We start from the raw sequence: 22,102 nt of genomic DNA, 5'->3' as shown, positions 1-22,102 counted from the left end.
GCACTGAATGCAAAATATTTTTTTAAGTTAAGTGATATTTGATTCAATGAGACAAATAATTTAGAAGAAAAGTATAAATAAGTGCAAGTTAAGAAAAAGAGTATTTTTTACACATAATAAGTCCTGCAATTTCTGAACTATTCATTACATTGAATCGTGTTTGGTTTCATTCAATTCAACGTAAAAAATTCATTGCAAACAATACTATATTTATTAAGATAGCAGCGTCAAGTGTGTTCTACATAAGCACAAGTCAAGAATTGTACTATTTGTAAGTACTTTTAGTTTTTATACCACTCTTACTTTGAAGTTATTAGTTCTACCCTCATACTTAATCTCATTCTATTTAGCGTAAAAATACATCGATTTTACTATATTTGTGTTGTTAGCACTATTTAATTTTTGTCACCTAATTGACCCTTTCTTTTTACTCTTCCTCTTCAACCAATATGCGAGGTTTTGCAACTTTTTACTTTTACTAAGGGAAGACTTTCTGCTGGGCACATTTTTTTTTCTGAATGTCAATTGTGAACCATATCTTCAGTGTACTTTATAAAATAAAAATAGTCGTTTTTGAAACTTATTTTGAATTAAACTTTCCTATGACATAAGTCATGATGTCTTTCCAAATTTGAAAATCTCCTCAAATTTGTTAACCTCTTCCTCAGCCAAACTGTTGAAAGCAAGATTTTTTTTTTAGCTTCATAGCTCTAAGAAGAATATTAAACAGGATATTTAAATTTTTTTTTTAAATGAAATAATCAGTTTCAGACTTTGTTCCCCAGTCTTTTTTTAAAAAAAAATATCAATATATTGCTACGGTATTTCAAATCTTTAATTGAATACTAATTTCAGTTTGTACTTTACACCATGTTCAAACTCTCAACTATCAAGTGTTTTTTTTATACAGAAAATGTTTATAATATTAAGAATTTTTTAAAAAATTCTGTTGTAAAAATAAATTTTTGCCATAACTTTCAACAACCAAAGTTTAAAATAATTTTCCTTAGTATGGATATGAAAAGTAAACAATAATATTCTTACTATAACGTATTTCTTTCCCCGGAGTCGGAAACATTATAAGATGTGCCCACAAGATCACGAAACACAAAATCACCCGAAGTCCTTGAGCGCAATTCAGAGACGCTTGGTTGGAATTCTCTGTGAATAACTCTACTGTATTAGTATAAAGAGAGAAAGCTTTCAGCAATCGTTTAGTAAAGCCTGTAAAAGAAGAATAAAAGTTCATAGTACAAACATGTAAAAAGTACATAAAAAGTAAGTAACACGTAGTTTAATATTTTATAATCATGAACTTAAGCAAGAAAAGAAGATCAGTTCTTTCTTTATAGTATATGTTGTTTAAATATATTCGTATATCTCTTTTTATTCAACAATATGTTCAACTTCACATTTTGTTTTGCTGCGTAAAAAATAAGTGTAAAAAATAAGTGAGTTACTAATTAGGGCTATTATACAGTCCACAGAAATATAAGCACAGTGTTGAAATTTATCTTGCTGAAAGGGTCATTGCTTTATGAAATAAGCCTGAGCTTTATTTTAAAGTTCTAATTTGTTTGAAAACTATTGAATTTTTAAGTATTTCTACTCAAATAATTTCGCACTTTCTTAAATTTGTAATAACTTTGTGTTACATTTGGCTTTGCTGCTCAAGAATTGTAAGACTTAGGATGAAAAATGTGCAGGGAGTAAGATGAAATAAAAAAGTAGCATTTCATAATTAGTTTGAGAGTTTAAAATTGTTAAATTTGTATAATAAAGAAATACAATGGGGACTCTGTGCAGCCCACAGATTTGAAATTTGTGCGGTGAAAAGGCCATTTTGATTTCTGAATAGGTGAGTTTTTTCGAAGTTAAAACTTATTTTAAATTTATTAAAATTTTGAGTGCTCTTTTGGCAAATTTTTCGAACTTTTATTGCGAATTGTGTTATTTATTCCCCACTTTAATGAATTTATTGAGAAATGAACTTGCTTTATCTTATTTATTATCTAAAAATCCATGTATTAGACCATTACAATAAGTTTTTCAATTCTTGCACTTTTCTTAATACACTATAAACAGTTTATATTCATAGTTCACAATTTTTTACAGAAAGCATTAAAATAAAAACTTACTTTCATCTGAATATTTCATATGACTCTTTTTCATTTTACGGTCATTTAAATCTAATACTGTACCACAGATGCAAGCAAATAACACTGTCCCAAAAAATATCCTAAGAAAAATATTACGTTTCATAAAGAATGAAATTCTGCTTCTATGATAAAATATGAGCATATTAGTTTATAAAATACATACCCGAATATCAATTTCGTTTGTATATTAATGAAAACGTATGAATGATTATAGTATTAATCAGTCAAATAAAGGACATTGAAAAAATACACCTGACTATTTGAATACCTATTTGAATGAAAAATACACCTGAATATCATAAACTATTTGATTAATTTCACTCAAATTTTGTATTTTACCTTGTAAAATTATATTCTTCAAAATGATGCAAAAAATTATTCATCTTACAGTTCAAATTTATTCGACGATTATTAAAAAATAATTAAAAATTATAAAGATTTACTAAAATTTATTGTTTGCGAGGAATTATCTTTGGATAAACGAATTTTATAATTGTGTGGAAAATTTTCAATTCGTTTTAAAAGTTTTCGAGATGTAGCGAAATACGCAAAAAAGTAAAATTAGCATTAAGGGGTACAAACTTTAGACCACTTTCCTGATTTTCCAGAGTGTGATAACCCCTATATTTTGGGAGTCATAAATTCAAATTCGCCAAAAATTTTTTTATTCATAGAAAGAACATTTGTGTGTTCAATTTGTAGTTGAAAATATCATGTGCACTTGTTAATTGGCATAACTGAAGTCACCCTTTCGCCCCTAAGGATGAGTCGTAGAGCGTGAAGATCCAATCATTAGAACAAGTGTTATTTGGGGTAGTCCATTTTTTATTTTGCACACTGTACATGATATGAAATATACGATATTGCATACCATGTACATATTGGGACAGTAGCATCTGTTTCACACTTTGATTGTACTGTTCAATTCTTCCATACACTGAATGGGCCTGCCGTGGACACGGGGAAATGTTAAGCCTTGTTTAACATTAATGCAAGAAAATGCTTTGAACAGATCTTAAAAAAGGAGCCAACACCCGCACAGGCAACCTTACAACAACTGCCTCACCCACTCTATACATCATGAAAATAAACTGACTTTTTCCCCTCGACGACGCATTTGGGCTGAGTATCTACAGATTCCTTCTTGAAGTGATGGCAACACCTAGTAGTAAGTTCCAGAAGTCTTCCTTTTTTCCCTGGGTGAAAGAATTATGATATACTGGCGTGGTGGTGTACCCTGATGCACTGATGTGCATTAGGGGATGCACATAGGTAATTCAACGAGTGATACGAAAAAATTTCATTCTTGAGCAAGCTATGCCCAATCTTTCCGCATCGTAATTGATTTAGCACATTTATCGTTTGTCAATGAAGAAATAAAGTATGAAATGTGTTTACAAGTTAAATATCTAATAATGTTCTCTTAATGTTTTAAATAACGTGTGAAATAAAAATGTGGTGAGTTTTACTTATAATTTGCAATTTTTTTTATCTGTCTCATGAATTTACTTTAATTTTCAATCCATTCCCTTTCAGCATTTCCAGATAATGTTTATTCCTTTTTTTATTAAATTTCTTTAGAACTCTAACCAGTCTTTAACAAAGCAAATTTTAATACCTTCACTGTTATGTTTGGCCAGTAATTTTAGTTAAATATTTTATATCCTTCTAAAGGGATATTCTATTTTTAGCATTTAATTTGTTCATTAATAATTTTTTTTTTACTTTATCTTTTTTTTACCTAATTTTCTTAATTCTATTTTTAAACGTTAAACAAACCCAATAGGAATGAGATTTAAAAGAAAAAAGATCATTCCATGACATTCACTCGATCATTATAAAGCCATCTCAGTGAAGGTTTTACAATGAGAAGGGAATCGTTGCCCTGTTTGAAAATCAAGCCTAGATCCACCAAATTCCCTGGGCAAATGTTAGAAAAATTGTTTGTAGCCTTTTCTGGTCATTTGCAGGCTGCATACGTCCGTTATTGAGGAAACACCACGTTAAGTTTTCGTCAAAATCTCCCCACATTATTAATGATCCTTTACATTGCTGTCCATTGGAGAATTTTTCTTTAGTTCTCTTCTATAATTTCGCTTTTGATAACCTGCGAACAATTTGCAATATGAAGGTATGGAAAAGTAGTCCGTGTTTAAAGCTACCCACAATCAAAAGTAAGCAATTGGGATGGAACAGACGAGTTCTCGTTCTTGTTTGACACGAGTTGGATTGGACTGAGTTAGATTGGATGTTGGAATTTTCACAAGTAATATTTTTTGGATAATAGGATGCATGCTATGGAATGTGACACACCTTTTCCCTGGATTTCAATCCACAAGAAAACGTGAGAGGTATAATCAGCAGCAGAGCTGTAGCTAGGAATGCTTTTCGGGGGAGGAGGCTCTAGGTAGAACTAATCATATTACCATAAGTACTTATTAATTTAAGATTTGTAAAATTAAAACATAACAATTAATATAATTAGTCATAAAAAAATCCCAATATTTGTGATTAAAATTAATTTATTTTAAATGAAAATAAATTTAATTATATTGAAAATAGCTTTAATGCACCTGCAATGTAAAGACATAATAGATCAGAAATTTAAAGTTTCATGAATCTTTATTTCAATGTTAAAAACTCTCGTAACTTCAGTAGCTCAATCAATTAACAAACTGCAATTCTTTAAACAAAAATCTTCAAATTGATATTCTATTTTAAAATCACTCTNTACTTATTAATTTAAGATTTGTAAAATTAAAACAACCAATACAACACAATTGCTAATTACTAATTAATATAATTAGTCATAAAAAATCCCAATATTTGTAATAAAAATTAATTTATTTTGAATGAAAATAAATTTAATTATATTGAAAATAGCTTTAATTCACCTGCAATGTAAAGACATAATAGACCAAAAATGAATCTTTATTTCAATGTTAAAAACTCTCGTAACTTCAGTAGCTCAATCAATTAACAAACTGCAATTCTTTAAACAAAAATCTTCAAATTGATATTCTATTTTAAAATCACTCTTTGCTGAAATTTAAATATAGTTGCAACAATAATGTGAAAGTAACAAGTTGAAGTCCAGAAAATTTATATTATGAAGGTTTCTATTTTACTACCCCCTTCCGAAAAAAAGAGAAAGATTTTAAGTATAGTAGATGTACATTCGCTAGGAAAAAATAACAGAACAAAACAGCTTCTCAATTTTTATATTATTTTTCTTACTCATTGTTATTATTATTTTTAGCACTTAAAAAAAAGAATTTTTATTTGGAAAATAAGATGTCGCTTAAATATTAAAACTAAACTAAAACTCAGCGGCGCTACAGCCCATAGAGAGCCAAGGCCTACTGTGCCCATCTCAGTTTTCTTGACCTTGGGCTCTAGGGTGCAGGAGCAGATGTTCCGGTCAGGTTGTTAGCCAAGCGGAACCCTCAGTGTTTAGTTCCCAAGCATGCTTGGTACTCATTTATCGACCCATTGAAGGTATGAAAGGCTGAGTCAACCTTTCTCGGCCCGAGAATCGAACCAGTGACCTGTGGCACGACAGCGCAAAATCTAATCTCAAGCTATCTAAATCTCACTCATCACGAGTATTGTTGTAGGAAACATGTTTCTTTGTTTCAAACATGTTTGATCATCGGAATAAATAGAGAAAGGCTCACAGACAGCTATCCGAAACGCTTTGAAGTTTCAACCAGCAATCAAAAATGTCTTAGTATTTCGTACAATCAACTTTCTGAAATGTGATTTTTCAGATTTCAGTAGCGGTTTTTACTTATTTTCGCAAATATATTAATCTTGATCTCTGATGTAAATACTCTTTGTCATCATTTAGACAAGTTTTATTTTAAAATATAGATTAAGAGTGATTCTCACCGAATTCATGCAAATAACATATTAGCCACATTAACGTTAAAAAATTTGAGCTTTTGCATCCCATTTTAATCAAAATATTTTACTTACATACAAAGTATTGCTGAAATAGGTACTTCTAGAGGTTCCTCAATTTGGCAGTCTGTAAGAATGGCATCTAAATCCAATGGTTCCACAACTGAGAAAATTAACTGTATGTTAATTATAACGAAAGAAATAGCAACAAAAAGAGAAATCTAACTAGTTTTTTACAATTATCTGAAGTTCTTGTTTGATCTTCGTCAATAACATAGAATATTTCATAAATAGTCACTATTCCACAATTGAGGAAATTAACTGCAAATTAAGTAACTATTTATGCCTATCTGACGTTCTTGCTTAACTTTAATCAGTAATAAAAATATTTCTTAACAATTGAAAAAGTTAACTGTTTGCTAATTCCAGAAAAAAAAACATAACCGAAAACGGCGTGAAGTTGAAAATCTGTGAAAATGTTTGTGTTTTTCTGACGTTTTTGTTTAAACNATCTGAAAATGGCGCACAATTCTTCTGCTTGAGTCAGAGTAACTAGCGCGCATGCTCGGAACTGCGTTCGCAGCGCTGCCGCGGATAGAAATAGAAACGGAACTTACTTTGTGGATATACCTCGTATATTGAGATTTTCACTCAATATATTTCTTTAATAGTCAGCGTAATATTACATTTTATCAGCAGCACAGAGCCACTCATTGGACATGTAGAGTAAAATTCAACATGGGCTTTCGAACCCGCAGTCTTGGAGCTGGTGATAAGCTAGCCTTATCAACTCAAACGGTCACAACTTTTCTAAAGGAAATGCTTCTCGACATCCATCTACTTGACTGTTTTAGAGTTCAATCTAAATGCATTAGTTTAAATAACTGTCAAAGCATACGATATGCTAATTACAAATAAAATCTACATCCATTTATGTTAAAAATGACATTGCCCTTAAAAAAGACAAAGAAATGGAATATTTCAGAAAGAATTGCACTTCTAAGAAAAACAAGAAAAATAAAAAAAGAAAACTTAAAAACTTTTTCTCGGCTTAAGTAGAAGATTTGTGCATACAAAATGACAGCATGGCATCAGGATAGAGTTCTAATTTGCAGTCAATTCTAATAATAAAAAGAGAAATATATTTTATAGATTTTGAAGAAACAGCAGAAATAGATGATAAAGTAATGTCTTACGAGTACTGATGACGTTCTCAACTTCTTCATCAGTGCAGGTAGATGGCAAGCATATTCCCCCATGGTAGGCAAATCTTAATGGTATGTGACTTTCAATATGGTGCCTAATCTGCAAAATATTCAAGGCTGTATAAATGCCAAGCAGTAATAAGCCATGGATTGAAACATTTGCGCGTCATGAAAATTAGTTGTGAAGACAAAGAAAAATTCAATGCTACTAAATGTCTGGCAACAATGGAAGAACTTTTTTACAAAGGGAGCTGTTGTTTTATTGTGCTTAAAAATGACTTTGAATATGTTGGCTTTAATATTTTTTTCAAATCTGAAAACAAAATTTACCCATTTACATACTCGCAATTTAAAGATAAATACTTAATTTTCAAGTGTCTATGCCGTTTCAATTTTGAGCTCAACCTTTCTTATCTACACGAACAATGGGTGCCCATTATAGACCTTTTTGCAGTGATGGGACACAAAAAATTTAAGAATCTTTGAATTTAATTATTTTCTGTATGTGCTTACAAAGTAGGCACCATGTTGTTGTTTTTATTTCAATTTACTGCTTTCTGTTTGTTATCAGTCGCCAAACTCCAGATCAGCTTTTGAAGTCCTTTTCAAATTGTTTTGTCCTCACTTCATTAATAACTGAAACCAATACCGTGATTGTAACGTCTAAGTGCAAGCTTGCGCATTAATTTAAATCTGTTTTAACATAATATTTTACTACATCATTAATTTCTTTTCATTTCTTTTACTGCTCTTTGCTCAATATCAATCGCCAGTCATCAAATCAGCTTTCGTAGTTCGTTTCAAATTGCTTCCTTCATTCTCCATCATTTACTGAAATCAATGCTTGGCTTGATAGTGACAATCTATATACTGGTATAAAATGACATCTATATATTTTTTTACCTAGATTTAATCTGTTTTAGCAAAGCCTTTTTTAACATCGTGACTCCAGTGATGCAAGTAATGATACCAACATACCAACTTAACCAATCGCTTACGATGCATAATTACGATTCATAACATATCTAATTTCGTTATTAAGAAACGTGTTCTAGTTTGCCTTTTCAACAAAAGAATAAGAACAGCCGTATTCAAGAATTCAAGTTAACTTTTCTCACTTAACTAGTTTGACTCAAGTTATCTAGCTTATTCATATTTTTTTACGTGGTGAAAATCATTGCTTTTACTGTGGATATGGGATGTTTTCTTGTGGAAAAAAATTGTTATTTCTTTTGTAAGTATGTGTGCTAGGTTATATTTAGTTTATATATTTAGCACCATTATCAGTCTTGGTATTGCAAATTGTATTTTAATGATGCAAAGAACGTTAGTGCCTTTCATCTGGATTGCTCATTCAATGCATCAATCTTAAGGGGAAGTTGTCGAACAACAGAGAAAAGTTGAAGTATAGCGTACCCAGAATCGTAGCATTATCACTGCTTCGTTGGTCTCATAATTTTCAACCTTTAATCCCCTATTGATTTTTGCGTGCATGTAGCTCAAGTAATGCAGTATTAAAGTAAGTTTTTAAATATAAAAAATTAGAATAAAAAGATTTCTTTTTCTGAGAACTGTTGCTTTTCTCCATATTGACGTTTTGAGTCATTTTCAGAATAAACATAGAGGGCGCTAGCTAAAGATAAGCTAAATTTGACTTAAAATTCATAAGTAACTGATGCAAACACACATCAGTTATGAAAATAGCCTTTTATTCACAAGAAAAGCATAACTTTATGTGACTACAGAGCCTTCGAGAAACAGCCTTAGAGTTAAGCCTAGTTTGATGAGTTTTACTTTCTTCTGTTTAGGTTGTCCCGCAGCAAAAACCGAGAAATCTATAGAGACCAGTAATCTCGTTTAAAAAATAAGCTCAAGCACGATCTCACTTTTAAATAATAATGCTAATATTCGCCATTTACAACCGACACTCGTTAGGTATAAGAATTTAAAATTTAGCTCTACGCTCTACAATGTCTTTGTGAGTATTAGTTGGACAATAAAATATAAAGGAAAATTGACGATTTGATAAGATATTATCTCAGGCTGAAACTAAGATAAAAATTAAAGTTAAAGTGTTAAATAAGTTAGTGAGAAAATTCTGATGCAAACACACATCAGTTATGAAAATAGCCTTTTATTCACAAGAAAAGCATAACTTTATGTGACTACAGAGCCTTCGAGAAATAGCCTTAGAGTTAAGCCTAGTTTGATGAGTTTTACTTTCTGTCGTTTAGGTTGTCCCGTATCAGAAACCGAGAAATCTATAGAGACCAGTAATCTCGTTTAAAAAATAAGCTCAAGCACGATCTCACTTTCAAATAATAATGCTAATATTCGCCATTTACAACCGACACTCGATAGGTATAAGAATTTAAAATTTAGCTCTACGCTCTACAATGTCTTTGTGAGTATTAGTTTGACAATAAAATATAAAGGAAAATTGACGATTTGGTAAGATATTATCTCAGACTGAAACTAAGATAAAAATTAAAGTTAAAGTGTTAAATAAATTAGTGAGAAAAAGAAAGTGAATGCATGATGAACAATATCACATCACAGATATAAATTTCGATATTATGTAAACATATACTAAGTTATACATCTTTTGCAAAGCGAAGTGATGTCAAAAAGGATTTTTCATATCCATTATACTTCAAAAAATATTTTTAGAGTTGATCTTTATAATCTGCGTTAGAGTAAACGCATTTTTTATTTTTCCGAGAATTGTTACTAAGCACAGAAAATAATAAAGTAAAATAGAGAGGAAGTTAATTTAGTTTTAATTTACTTCCTTTTTTTATATGCTTCCCTTAGGCTTCCTTGTAGCTTCCCTTGTAAATGACCATGACTGCTGTTCAAAATAGGAGTAGGGGAGAGTGGGGTCAATTGTAACATTTTTTACTTAACTATTTTTAACTAACAAAAAATCCAATATATTATTAGTATTAATTGACAGACGAGTAAAGTAGACTATCCTNAGAAACAGCGTTAGAGTTAAGCCTAGTTTGATGAGTTTTACTTTCTGCCGTTTAGGTTGTCCCGCATCAGAAACCGAGAAATCTATAGAGACCAGTAATCTCGTTTAAAAAATAAGCTCAAGCACGATCTCACTTTCAAATAATAATGCTAATATTTGCCATTTACAACCGACACTCGATAGGTATAAGAATTTAAAATTTAGCTCAACGCTCTACAATGTCTTTGTGAGTATTAGTTTGACAATAAAATATAAAGGAAAATTGACGATTTGATAAGACATTATCTCAGACTGAAACTAAGATAAAAATTAAGGTTAAAGTGTTAAATATGTTAGTGAGAAAATTCTGATGCAAACACACATCAGTTATGAAAATAGCCTTTTATTCACAAGAAAAGCATAACTTTATGTGACTACAGAGCCTTCGAGAAACAGCCTTAGAGTTAAGCCTAGTTTGATGAGTTTTACTTTCTGCCGTTTAGGTTGTCCAGCATCAGAAACCGAGAAATCTATTGAGACCAGTAATCTCGTTTAAAAAATAAGCTCAAGCACGATCTCACTTTCAAATAATAATGCTAATATTCGCCATTTACAACCGACACTCGATAGGTATAAGAATTTAAAATAGCTAGCTACGCTAGTAAATGACCATGACAGCTGTTTAAAATAGGAGTACTCTCTACCAATGTATGCTGAATTTTCCAAGTACACATTGTGAATTCAAGCCATTTTTAAGATCTCAAGGACTAGAAAGGAGTTCCCAGGATATCAGAAAGACAAATTATATTGGAAAGAAGAACAATAACGAACTTTCAGGGATCAGACTGTAATCCTAAGGGTCCTTTTCCACTTTTTGACTGTTTATTGTCCCTTTTCGAATTATAAATTGATTATTGTTCACTTTTAATTATTTATTGCTGTACTTGCTCCTTTTCCGATCAGTGGACTGTTATAATTATATGGATTAATTTCTAAATTAACTTGTATGTGAAGCAGCTTTATTTTTTCTGTTGTCTGTACTAGCTAAAATGATATAAATGGTAGTCAGTTGCTTTCTGCAAGTGTGTGTTCGAGGAGATAATTTTGATTTAGAATTTCTCAGAAAATGCTGAATGGTATTGTAGTTTTTATTTGTCCCACCTATTATTGCTGTTGTTGTTGCATATCTCCATTGTTTTGGAACGCTCAATTAGGTCAATGCAATCTGTCACTTTAAGAAAGTCTTACACTAGAATTGGGTTTGTGAAAAGATCTTGTCTGGACCTTCAACTTATTAAGTATCTGTGTATGCGACTAGTTGTAGTTTAACACGTTTTTTTTATCTCTATTTTGCAATTTTATTATATAATTTAAATGAATTGTAATTTATATGATGTACTGTGCGAATTGTATGATTAAAAAATTTAAATTTTAAAAAACGAAAAGAAATCGCAAAAGTGCAAAATTACAAGAAGAGCGAATAAAATTTTTTTCGATCATCGTTTCAGTATTTTCTGAAAAAAGATGCATCAAAGTTAGCAAATTTTACATAAGTTGAGATAAAAACTCCCCATAAATTTTTCTGCTTTTCATTCAGAAAACGCCATGAATAAACCAAGAATTGATGATAAATATTAAGTGTACATAATATTAAAAAATGATATTACAATAACTAGTATCAATGTTGTCAAAATGTTTAACGAAACTGTAAATTGAGTTGTATTTTTATTAAATACATTTCACTATAAATAAATAATGCGCAAAATTTTACCCATTCAGGAGGTACACCGAATGCTTCACCGTAGCTTTTTCCAATTAATGGGTTACGGTTTGGTGTTTGGAAAAGAGGATGTTTCAAGTGCACCATACAAAACTTCCCTTTAAATAATTTTTCTCCGTCGTTTGAAGTTGCCTTTACTTTGATGCAGTCGTCCAAAGATCCGTAGTCGACCATGGTTATACTGAAAATGCTGCTCGATATTTTTCCTGATGCATCCAGCACTACAAGAAAAGTTTGGTGCTTGTAACGTATCAAGCTATATAAATAACAGTTCTGTTTCTTATAGAAAACTTTTATTCACAAACAGTAACAAATATGAAGTACCCGAAACGGGATAGTTAAAATATTATAAAACAAACTAAAAAACCTGTTATAAGAAAACTCAAATTCCAAAATAAAACTAATTTCCAAAAAAACAGTAACTTTGTTGTTCTAAAAAGGTCATATAATTTTATCGTCTGCTTTTATTTTATTGTTTAACTCTTTATGTGCTTATTTTATTTTATTCATGCTTTTGCTAGCCCGCTATTTTTTAATATTTTTATTTTTATTCATGCTTTTGCTAGTCAATTACTTATTTAATATTTTTAGACTTTATGTGATCCGTAATTTCCATTCGTAATTACATTTTTAGAACCTTTGTCTAAAATCTCATCAAAAGTTCAATTACTAAATATTTTAAATTACTATTTAAGCGAGAAATAAACGAAAATGCAATCAAAAGCAGTGCCAAAAATATTTATTTACAGAAAATCTGATGAAAATGATGACTTACCAGTGCATTACTATTGGACAGATAAATGATATGATATAACATGGTTTTTCAGCTCGAAAATCAATGGTTTTGTAAGTGGTTGACATGAGTACAAAATTATAAAAGTTATTAAGTTGTTGTTCGTCTAAAAAATATTTCCTTCTGGTCAATTTAAAGAATTATCCCATGATTTAATGCCATAAGAGCTATCGAGGCATTTTTATGAAGCAAAATGTTTGAAAACTCACAACACACTACTACTATTTCAAATGTATCGAAATATTTGTTTATTGTATCGCTTTTTCTTTTCTTACTTTGATTATTTTTGTAGACTATATTTGAGGGTGCTGTGGCGACCGCCATCTATCGTTAAATACTTTCACTGCGCTGAAACCGTCTACCAGTTGTCGCGTGCAATCATTATCTAGCCACGCGCTTGCTTTTTATAAAAAAATCATTATCGTTCTTTTTCTTGCCATTTTTTTACAGATCTGTTAAATTTAGTAATAAAATTTGTTAAGTTTGTTTGTTATGTGAATTCGTGATTATTGATAAGTTAATTCACCTTCTGATCCATACTTACCACTTACCACACGAATTTACACTGGTGACCCGGACAGAGAATTTATACTGGTGACAACGAACTGTGAATTATGCCGAACACGAATGAAAATGAAACTGGCACTATTGAATTGGCTCGAGTTGCCGTAAAATGTCCACAATTTTGGAAAGATAATCTTATCATCTGGTTTTCGCAAGTCGAATCGCAATTCATTACGAATGGAATAACACAAGACAATACAAAGTACCATATTGTCGTTGCATCAATCGAAACTGAAATCTTGGCGCAAGTAAGTGATATAATTATTTCACCTCCAGTTAATGATATGACAAATTTTTGAAATCGTTATGGCTGCAAAGACTGCCTACACAGATGCAAGCTATACTTAGTACTTCTTCTGACGAGTTAAATAAACTAGCAATGATGGCCGATAAAATTGCCGATGTGTCAAATTCAAATGAAATTCACTCTGCTACGGTAAAATCGACACTGCAGTCTGAAAACGAAATTGTTGGTTTATCTGACACTATAATTACCATGCACTTACCACTTACTACACGAATTTACAGTGCCCCTTGATTCTCGATAAGTTGTGATTGTAGTTGATCACCAAGCTGGGTGATGTTGAAATCCAATTGGTTTAGATTTTAGCGTTATTTTTAAATGTTCAACGGTTTATGTAATTTCAGAGATCCCTTTAGTTCTACGTTGGATACCGGCTGGTAAGGTTACTTTTGCCTATTAACCGTTATCACAGACGCCATTTTCGATTCCTATTTCACCGAATTTATGTGGCGATGGAGGTACATCGATTCTATTCATGATAAATTTAGACAGTATCTAACTGCTATTAGCGAATTCTGTGCACCTAAATCTGAGGATATTCAAGCTTAATGATGAAGTGTATTTTTTTCCCTTTTCTTTCTGTGCTTACTCCATTAATTTTTGTTTCGATTCAAAATACTTTTATTGGATTTATTAATTTTGCTTATTATTCATTGCAATTTAATAAAGTTTTGGCCGATGTTTTGTTGAAATTTTTCAATGTTTTATTGAAATATCATTAAGTTTTGGCCGCCATTTCTTTTATCATGGTGCTCCGCGCAAACAGGAATGGCGCCAAACATAAGTCGCCAATTTCGCCATGGGGCATCCTCAAGTATATTTTTACCGATTATTTTGATGTTGTGTATTGTTGGACTTGATGCACTACAGTATATGCCTTTCTGCCTTATTATTTCAAATTATATGATTAAAAATAAAAGCGGTATTACTTTATTATAAAGTAATCCTGTAATATTGCCACAATATTATATGGTTTGCATATTTAAATCACTGACTAAACTTAGAACCGTTTTATAATTATTAAGCAACTAGCTGAATACTCGTTCCTCGTGAGGGGGAAAAAGTAAATTGTAAATTGGCATTAATCAATACTATGTTTTATGTACAAAAAATTAAGGCATATACCGACACAATTAGAACAATAATTAATTCCAAGGCTCTAGTGTAGAATCGGGAGACCCTTGGTTTGGCGATAATTTTTGTTCAGTTTTTTTGAATCTCATTTCTTATACAATGATATACTTTGTGGTCTTAGCTTTCAATAATGTTACCTTCGGGTTACTGCAACTTTCGTTTTTCCTTACGTGATTGGTTCTTGGATTATTTATTTGTATAATATACATTTGTTTATTTGCATGTCACCAAAAATTAGAGGGGGCCCCGATTGTAANGAATACTCGTTCCTCGTGAGGGGGAAAAAGTAAATTATAAATTGGCATTAATCAATACTATGTTTTATGTACAAAAAATTAAAGCATATACCGACACAATTAGAACAATAATAAATTCTAAGGCTCTAGTGTAGAATCTAGTGTCCTTTGTTTGGCGATAATTTTTGTTCAGTTTTGTGAATCTCATTTCTGCTTACAATGATATACTTTGTGGTCTTAGCTTTCAATAATGTTACCTTCGGGTTACTGCAACTTTTGTTTTTCCTTACGTGATTGGTTCTTGGATTATTTATATGTATAATATGCATTTGTTTATTTGCATGTCACCAAAAATTAGAGGGGGCCCCGTTTGTAAACTATTACCTCAAAATTGATACTTGAGAATTGATACTTGACTGGTTTTGCTTACTCGAAAAAGAATGGAAAGAACAGTTGCTAATGTTAACAAATGCCACGTTTCAACAACCAATGAGGATCGATATACCTACGACACTGCAGGTATCCAATTATTAAAAAGCATTAAGTGTAAGTAAAATTTACTTCTATATTTAATGCTTATGTATATCTTAAAGCTAAGCATCTCGAAATAAGTTAAAACTATTAAAAGCAAGTCTGCTTCTGCCTTTGTAGGACCTTTTGATGGAACTTACCCAAATTTTCTTTACACGGAGAGGAAAACCACGAAAATTTCCCATTGTTAGTCTGACGGCAAGGAGACTCTGACCCATGATCCGTCTACCACTGAGACTATTTTACGTCAGCACTGTGGTCGGTTTGATCCGGGTGTGGAATTCGTATCGACCAGCCATGAGTGGGTTTCGAACCCTGTTCACGTCAGAGGCGAAGGCTACATCCCCTGAGCCACCACATCTCTGAGGATGACGCAATTATTCAATATCTAAGTGAGCCGTAATGGCTCAGGGGATAGAGAATTTGCCTTCCAATGAAGTTAACCGAGTTCGAATCCCAGGGATGGCTGGTTAATACGAATTCCGCACCCGACTCGAAACGACCACAGTACTGACGTAAAATATCCTCAGAGATAGTCTGATAATGAGTTAGAGTTCACTTGCCATGAGGATAACCATCGGAAGCTTTCGTGGTTTTCCTCTCTATGTAACGCAAATGAGAGTTTGTTCGAGCAAAAAGTCCTCCACGAAGGCAAATTTTTCAAAGCACTTGATACAGGAGTTCCTTTGTCTTCTGCATTCGGTTCAAAATTACAAGGGTACGGAGTTGAACATTGCTGTCGTAAGCCCAAAATATTGGGTCGGTTGTTCAACGACTGTTATAAAATAAAATATACATCTAAGTTAAAGTGAATTTTGCTTCTACATTTAATGCTTAGGTTAACCTTAAAAGTAAGCATCTCAAAATATATGTAGCTACATATGTCATCCACGTTTATCATTGATCTTACCTGACGTCACGAATAAAAAATAATATAATATTACAAACGTGCACTAAACTATTTTTTTGAACAAATAGAGTTGTAAGCTAGAAATCATCTCTGATATTATTTTTTAAATATTTGTAAAGGAAAACTAGAATCTTCTCTATTGAATTTTATAACGATAACGAAGCTAGGCCAATGAGAAAATTCTGCCTTTTAAATTTCTCACCCTGACGATTTAAACGAAATTTTTGAATTGTTTTGAAGATCAGGGGCTAAAAGTATTTCTTTATCCCGCTTCCTAAGTTTCTGATAGCACAAATTGTTAAGAGTATGTGCTATCGTCCTGACATACAGACATACACACAGGCAAGAAAAAAAATTCTCCTAAACAAAACAATAAACACGTCAAATCTGGAGATTTTGGTTGAATTTGAAGAAGAACCTCAGAGCTCAAATAAATCTTATTAGGCTAAATTAAGCCTTACCTATTGAAACGCAGTGCTATAAGCGAAAGCAGAGAGCACGCCGCACTTTACTATACTCAATACTCACAGGCAAAAAACTTTTTCGTTTATTATTATAGATAAACAAGTTAATTAATTAACAGGATTTTTATTATAATCTTTCAATTAAATGTATCCAGTCAACATATGCGACTAAAATAATGAAAAATAATTGTAAAAAATGATTAGATTACCTTTTCGTACTATTCCTAAATAATCCTTTCAGCGAGGAAGCATTCAGGGAAATTTTAGAGTGACCAAAAATTGAATAGTAACCAAAGTTAAAAAAAACAAAATTTTGGATGAAATTGAAATGGTAACCAAACAAAGTGATTAGGTTTAAATTTAATCTGGAATTAGATCTTTGAAATGCAATTTACGTTAATACAATAAAATACAATATGCTCTTTATTTTTACGATAGCTAATAACATATTTATTCTTACAGAAGTTTGTAAAATGAATAAAAATCTAAAGAAAAAAAAATAAAGAAATTTCTTAAAAAAATCAACAACTCAGTTCATTGATCTTTACTGATAAACTGCATCCTTATAACGTGATAATTATGAAGCACAAATAAAACTAAAATATACGCTCTAAGTTATAACTGAACCTGTGTAAATTAATGCGTATAATTTTATTGATTTTGACAAGTTCTTTTATCCAACTTATTCATTTCAGCTTTTTCTTAACCACGCGAGAAAATTTTTTTTATTCAGAAATTACAGAATCTGTACGTTTAGAGCTGATGCTTAAGACTACTCACTCACTTGATATTACAGTCGTTTGTTTGCAAAAACCGCTTAGTATTTTACAAAAGATAAAAGATAAATCTAAATAAAAATCGCAGGAAGATAGAAATGGAAGTAAAACTATGTACTTACTTTCTATTGCCCATGGCTTTAAATTAATAACTTCGTTCAAATAAATAACGAGACTATCTTTACACTGATTACTTGTATTGCTATTTAAAAAGTTTTTGAAAAATAGGGAAACAAACGACGCATTATTTAAATCACTTTTTTCAAACTCATCTGTGGCAGGAGAATCTGATTTTTCACAGAAAGTTTTTGCGCCGAGAACACTTGAGAAAGCAGATCTATTTGAGAGGTTCTGACTAACAGAGTTTTGTATAAAACATAAAGAAATTAGTATAAAAATAAAACATTCCAAACATTTACTATTGTGGGAAAGAGTAGACATTATGCAGATATTTAATTGTTCCTAACACTTCTGTCCCTACATATCTGATTTAACGCTAAAGTTAATTTAAATCCTATAAGGAACATCTTTGTAATATGCTATTTAGTATGCCAAATCTTTTAAAGTTTAACGCCCTCTTTTTGTTTCCTTTTCCTTATGTAAGGATAATTGAGAAATCAACAAAATTATTATTCTTAGTTATTTTTGCTTCATTCAAAGGGATAAGTAATTACTTTAAAAACATTTAGGAGTGTTTTTGTTTAATAGGAGGAGGACACACATATAACGAGGAAAATGGAATATTTTGTGTATTAGTATACGTATTATAAACGTATTAAAGGTTAATCTTTCAACAATTTTTTCCTTTTTTTCCGGATTTAATGAGAGAAATAAATTTTGAAGTGTGAAATAATATCAGTGCTGATGAAAAGACTATTTTAAGGAATACTACTTAAAATTAATCAGCTTCAAGTACAAAAAAATGGTAGCAGCTGCTTTACACTAAGTAGTGTAACAGAACATTCTTTGGGTTAACGCTTAGTGGAGCACCATTTTGGCGTAAAGTAAGTGCCTCCCTTTTCGATAATAAGATGCGCGAAATTTTCTTATAGTGTATAAAAATATTTAGACGAAACATTCAATGTATTACGAATGCATAACAGTAGGACAATGTATCAACAAACATGTCTAAATTCACCCCCAGGTGGCTCTATACTGTAAAAACTGTGGTGTAATACCTATCCAAATTTGGTGTTGATGAACTCAAAAAATTATGTGAACGATTACTTTATTTCAAGTTAATAACAAATCCAGCGTTCATACACATTGGCGTATTTAAATTTTTTGCCGTTTTGTACGGTTCGCAGTGAACATAACACAGTTACAATTATGTTCTAATTACAATTGCATACAGTTAACAGTTACAATTATGTTATGTTCTCATCACAATTATGCTCTCATAATTTCCTTTTTATTGATGAATAAAACGTTTAGTTAGGAGAGGAATCATCATTTTTTTCCTACTTACTCCTACGACGGGAAATACGCAATGCGTCACACTTTGATTAAATTTCAAATCATTTCTGGAGTAACTTAATAAGTACTTTATATTGACGGTTCTTTACATTTTTCAATGTGAGGATAAAACTAATCACGGTAAAGCTACAGTAGAATCTCGATCGATTGTTTTTAAAGGGACCATCCATTCATTACGAACGATATATGCTGGAAAACGACCAATGCAGGTCAACTTAAAATATCAAATAGTGATTTGAAAATGAATGGAAAATGATAAGGAAAATTGGATTTAAAAAGAAAGGAAGTAACGGAAATAATTAAATAGTCTAAAAATCTTTAATTGAAATAGTTATGTACAGTCTGCAAAAAAAAAAGCAAACGAATCACCCTGAATAACTTTTGTTCTAATGATCGGATTTTCACGAACTAAGTGTCAATCTTAATGGTTCCTGGGGGTGACTTCAAATATGCTAATTAATTAGTGCTAACTAGTAATTAAGTTACGAAATCAGACACAAAAACGTACTTTCTCCGAATAAACATATATTTTTCTTTGCATATTTGGATTTTTAACCTTCAAAATATAGGGGGTAGCCGCAATCTGGGAAATATGGTCCCCATAGTTTGGTCAGGAGAGCGATCCAAAGTTCGTACCCCTTAATGTTAATTTCACTCTTCACGTTTCTAGTCATATTTTTAAAACTAATAAAGCAATTTAAAGAAAATTGCCCCCACTCATAAAACTCATTTACTCAAAGATAATTTCATGAAAAAATTAATTTTTAATAATTATTAATTAGTTTTTATTATTTAATTAAATTGAGGATGAAAAAATTTTGAATTATAAGGTATGAATTTTTTTATACCATATTAATCTACATATTTTTTCAATTGAAAAATCCAAAGTTTCAACTGTTTTTATTTATTAGAAACTGAGAAAAATTAAAATTAATTATTTTAAGAAAAATAATTTGGCGACAATAAAGAAATGGTTAAATGGGGCGATTAATATTAAAATATGATAAACTTGCGCGGAACTTGACTTCGCGCGCGTAGTGTAAAATTTCATTAATATTTTTTTCGCTAATAATCGTTTGCTAATCTTTTTATTTATATTTATTTCTAACTATAAAATACAATGTTTCCTTTTTAGTCGCTTAATAATTTCTTTGCTAATTAGTAAAGAAATTTGAATAAAACATTTTGAATAAAAAACACTTTATTCAAGGAATGTCTAGTTTTATAAAATAGGATATGATATGATCTTCTGATAATATGATTATACACCAGATTGTGCTTATTTAATATGACTATTTTTTATTTTTTTATTTTGTTTTTCAATAACTGATACAATTTCAATAATATACATACGTATGCATAGATTTGGAATAATATATTTATCAATTTCTTGAATATATATTTTATAAATATTAATAAAAATACGTAGTCAACATTTTTAAACATCTCTCACAACATCGCAAATTTCTCAACATCTTATAGGGTAAACTAAACAATGAAGGAACACTTAAGCTTAGCTTGCCTTTAAAAAAAATTCATAAAAATTTCAAAATTTGTAATTTTAGCTAAATGATGGTGTCGACATATTTGTTATTAAATGCAAATTATGTAAAAAAAAGTTAGATAACTTACATAATATTGTTTTAAGCTTTTGGTGGTTTAAATAATAAGTAGTAAGATAACCAAGTGAAGGAACAGTTCTTACCAGTGAATAAACACTAAATTTTCCAGTGAATGAACAGTTAATTTAGAGAATGTTTGATGCTTGTTAGGAATCCATAGGCCACACAAATGTGTAAAAACAAGATTTTTTTTTGGAATTACAACATATAATCACAGTTAACGAGGAAAATGTTTTTTTTTCAGTCATGGAATGGAAAGTAAAATATGTTTGAATACATAATTTAAAAAAAAATGTTTTTCATTTTTTTCCTCACAGTTTAATATTCAGTTCTAAATTATGAATGTTTATCACTGCGTAATCCGATAATGTCTTTATTATTACAGTCAAACCCCGCTATAGTGAACCTTTAAGGGAACGAAATTTTGGTTCACTATATTCGTTATGAGGGCAATTTAACTAATGGTTCCCAAATTCCTCCCTTCTTTACACGTTATTCAAATAAATGACTGAAAAATATAATGTATAGTAGCAAAAAATTTGTTACTTTTTATTAATCTTCGTCCTGCGTACAAAAAAAAAAAAATGTAATCTTTAGCTGTTGCGCAATCTTCAACATCAGATATGGAAACATTTCCCGACTTTCTGATAATTTTTCCTGAATTTCTGTTAGTCCACTTTTTAAACTTGTCTAACCTGCCATTCGAGCACATAAAAGTAATCTCGTAAAATTAGTTAGCAAATTCATCGACATTTGTCCAGATACTGGAAGATTACGGCTTCTTTGAATGCTGAACCACTTCAACAATGCTTCTTCAATATCCTTGTGGTCTGCTTTTCACAACTTTTTTCTGCCATTTAAATTTTTTTCATGAGCAGAAATTGTTAATTGCCTATTTTTCCATATGTTACGAACTGTAGACTTGGATAGTTCATATTCCCTGCAAATATCAGCTTGATTACATCCATTTTCAAATTTTCTGATTATGCCCATTTTATCATCAATGGAGAACATTTTACGTTTACTGCTCGCCATAGTTAAATTTAAGACACTTGTTTGCAGGCTTTTTTTAACTGAACTGAGAGCAAAAAGTAGTTGAAATAAGGGCCTTATCGACACATATTAGTGTCCAACTCTTTGACCAATAATGAATTCTGGTCAAATTCACTCATTCCCTCTGACAGAAAATGCATATTGATCCCACTGGCACCTTACAGGTGCATCATCTGCCTGGGTTGGAAACATCTACTTGATTTGTTTAGGGATGGGAAAGTAAGATAAAAGAAGCA

At 30.8% G+C, this 22,102-nt stretch overlaps 1 protein-coding gene across 1 annotated transcript in view; it reads right to left on the bottom strand.

The window, feature by feature from the left end:
• Positions 1-18,253, bottom strand: part of LOC107436170 (nose resistant to fluoxetine protein 6-like) — a gene marked incomplete in the record, with an annotated part of 48,565 nt that extends 30,312 nt beyond the window's left edge. Inside the window, 6 exon segments of the mRNA XM_043053118.2 lie at positions 1,045-1,224; positions 2,139-2,239; positions 6,138-6,225; positions 7,259-7,367; positions 11,995-12,224; positions 17,838-18,253. Of these exon segments, the coding sequence (XP_042909052.2) occupies positions 1,045-1,224; positions 2,139-2,239; positions 6,138-6,225; positions 7,259-7,367; positions 11,995-12,224; positions 17,838-18,156 (1,027 nt within the window).
• Positions 18,254-22,102: the final 3,849 nt, after the last annotated feature.

This window comes from Parasteatoda tepidariorum, chromosome 7, assembly GCF_043381705.1.
Source record: "Parasteatoda tepidariorum isolate YZ-2023 chromosome 7, CAS_Ptep_4.0, whole genome shotgun sequence".
In the NCBI taxonomy this organism is placed as follows: domain Eukaryota; kingdom Metazoa; phylum Arthropoda; class Arachnida; order Araneae; family Theridiidae; genus Parasteatoda; species Parasteatoda tepidariorum.
This window is presented reverse-complemented; position numbering and strand designations above follow the sequence as displayed.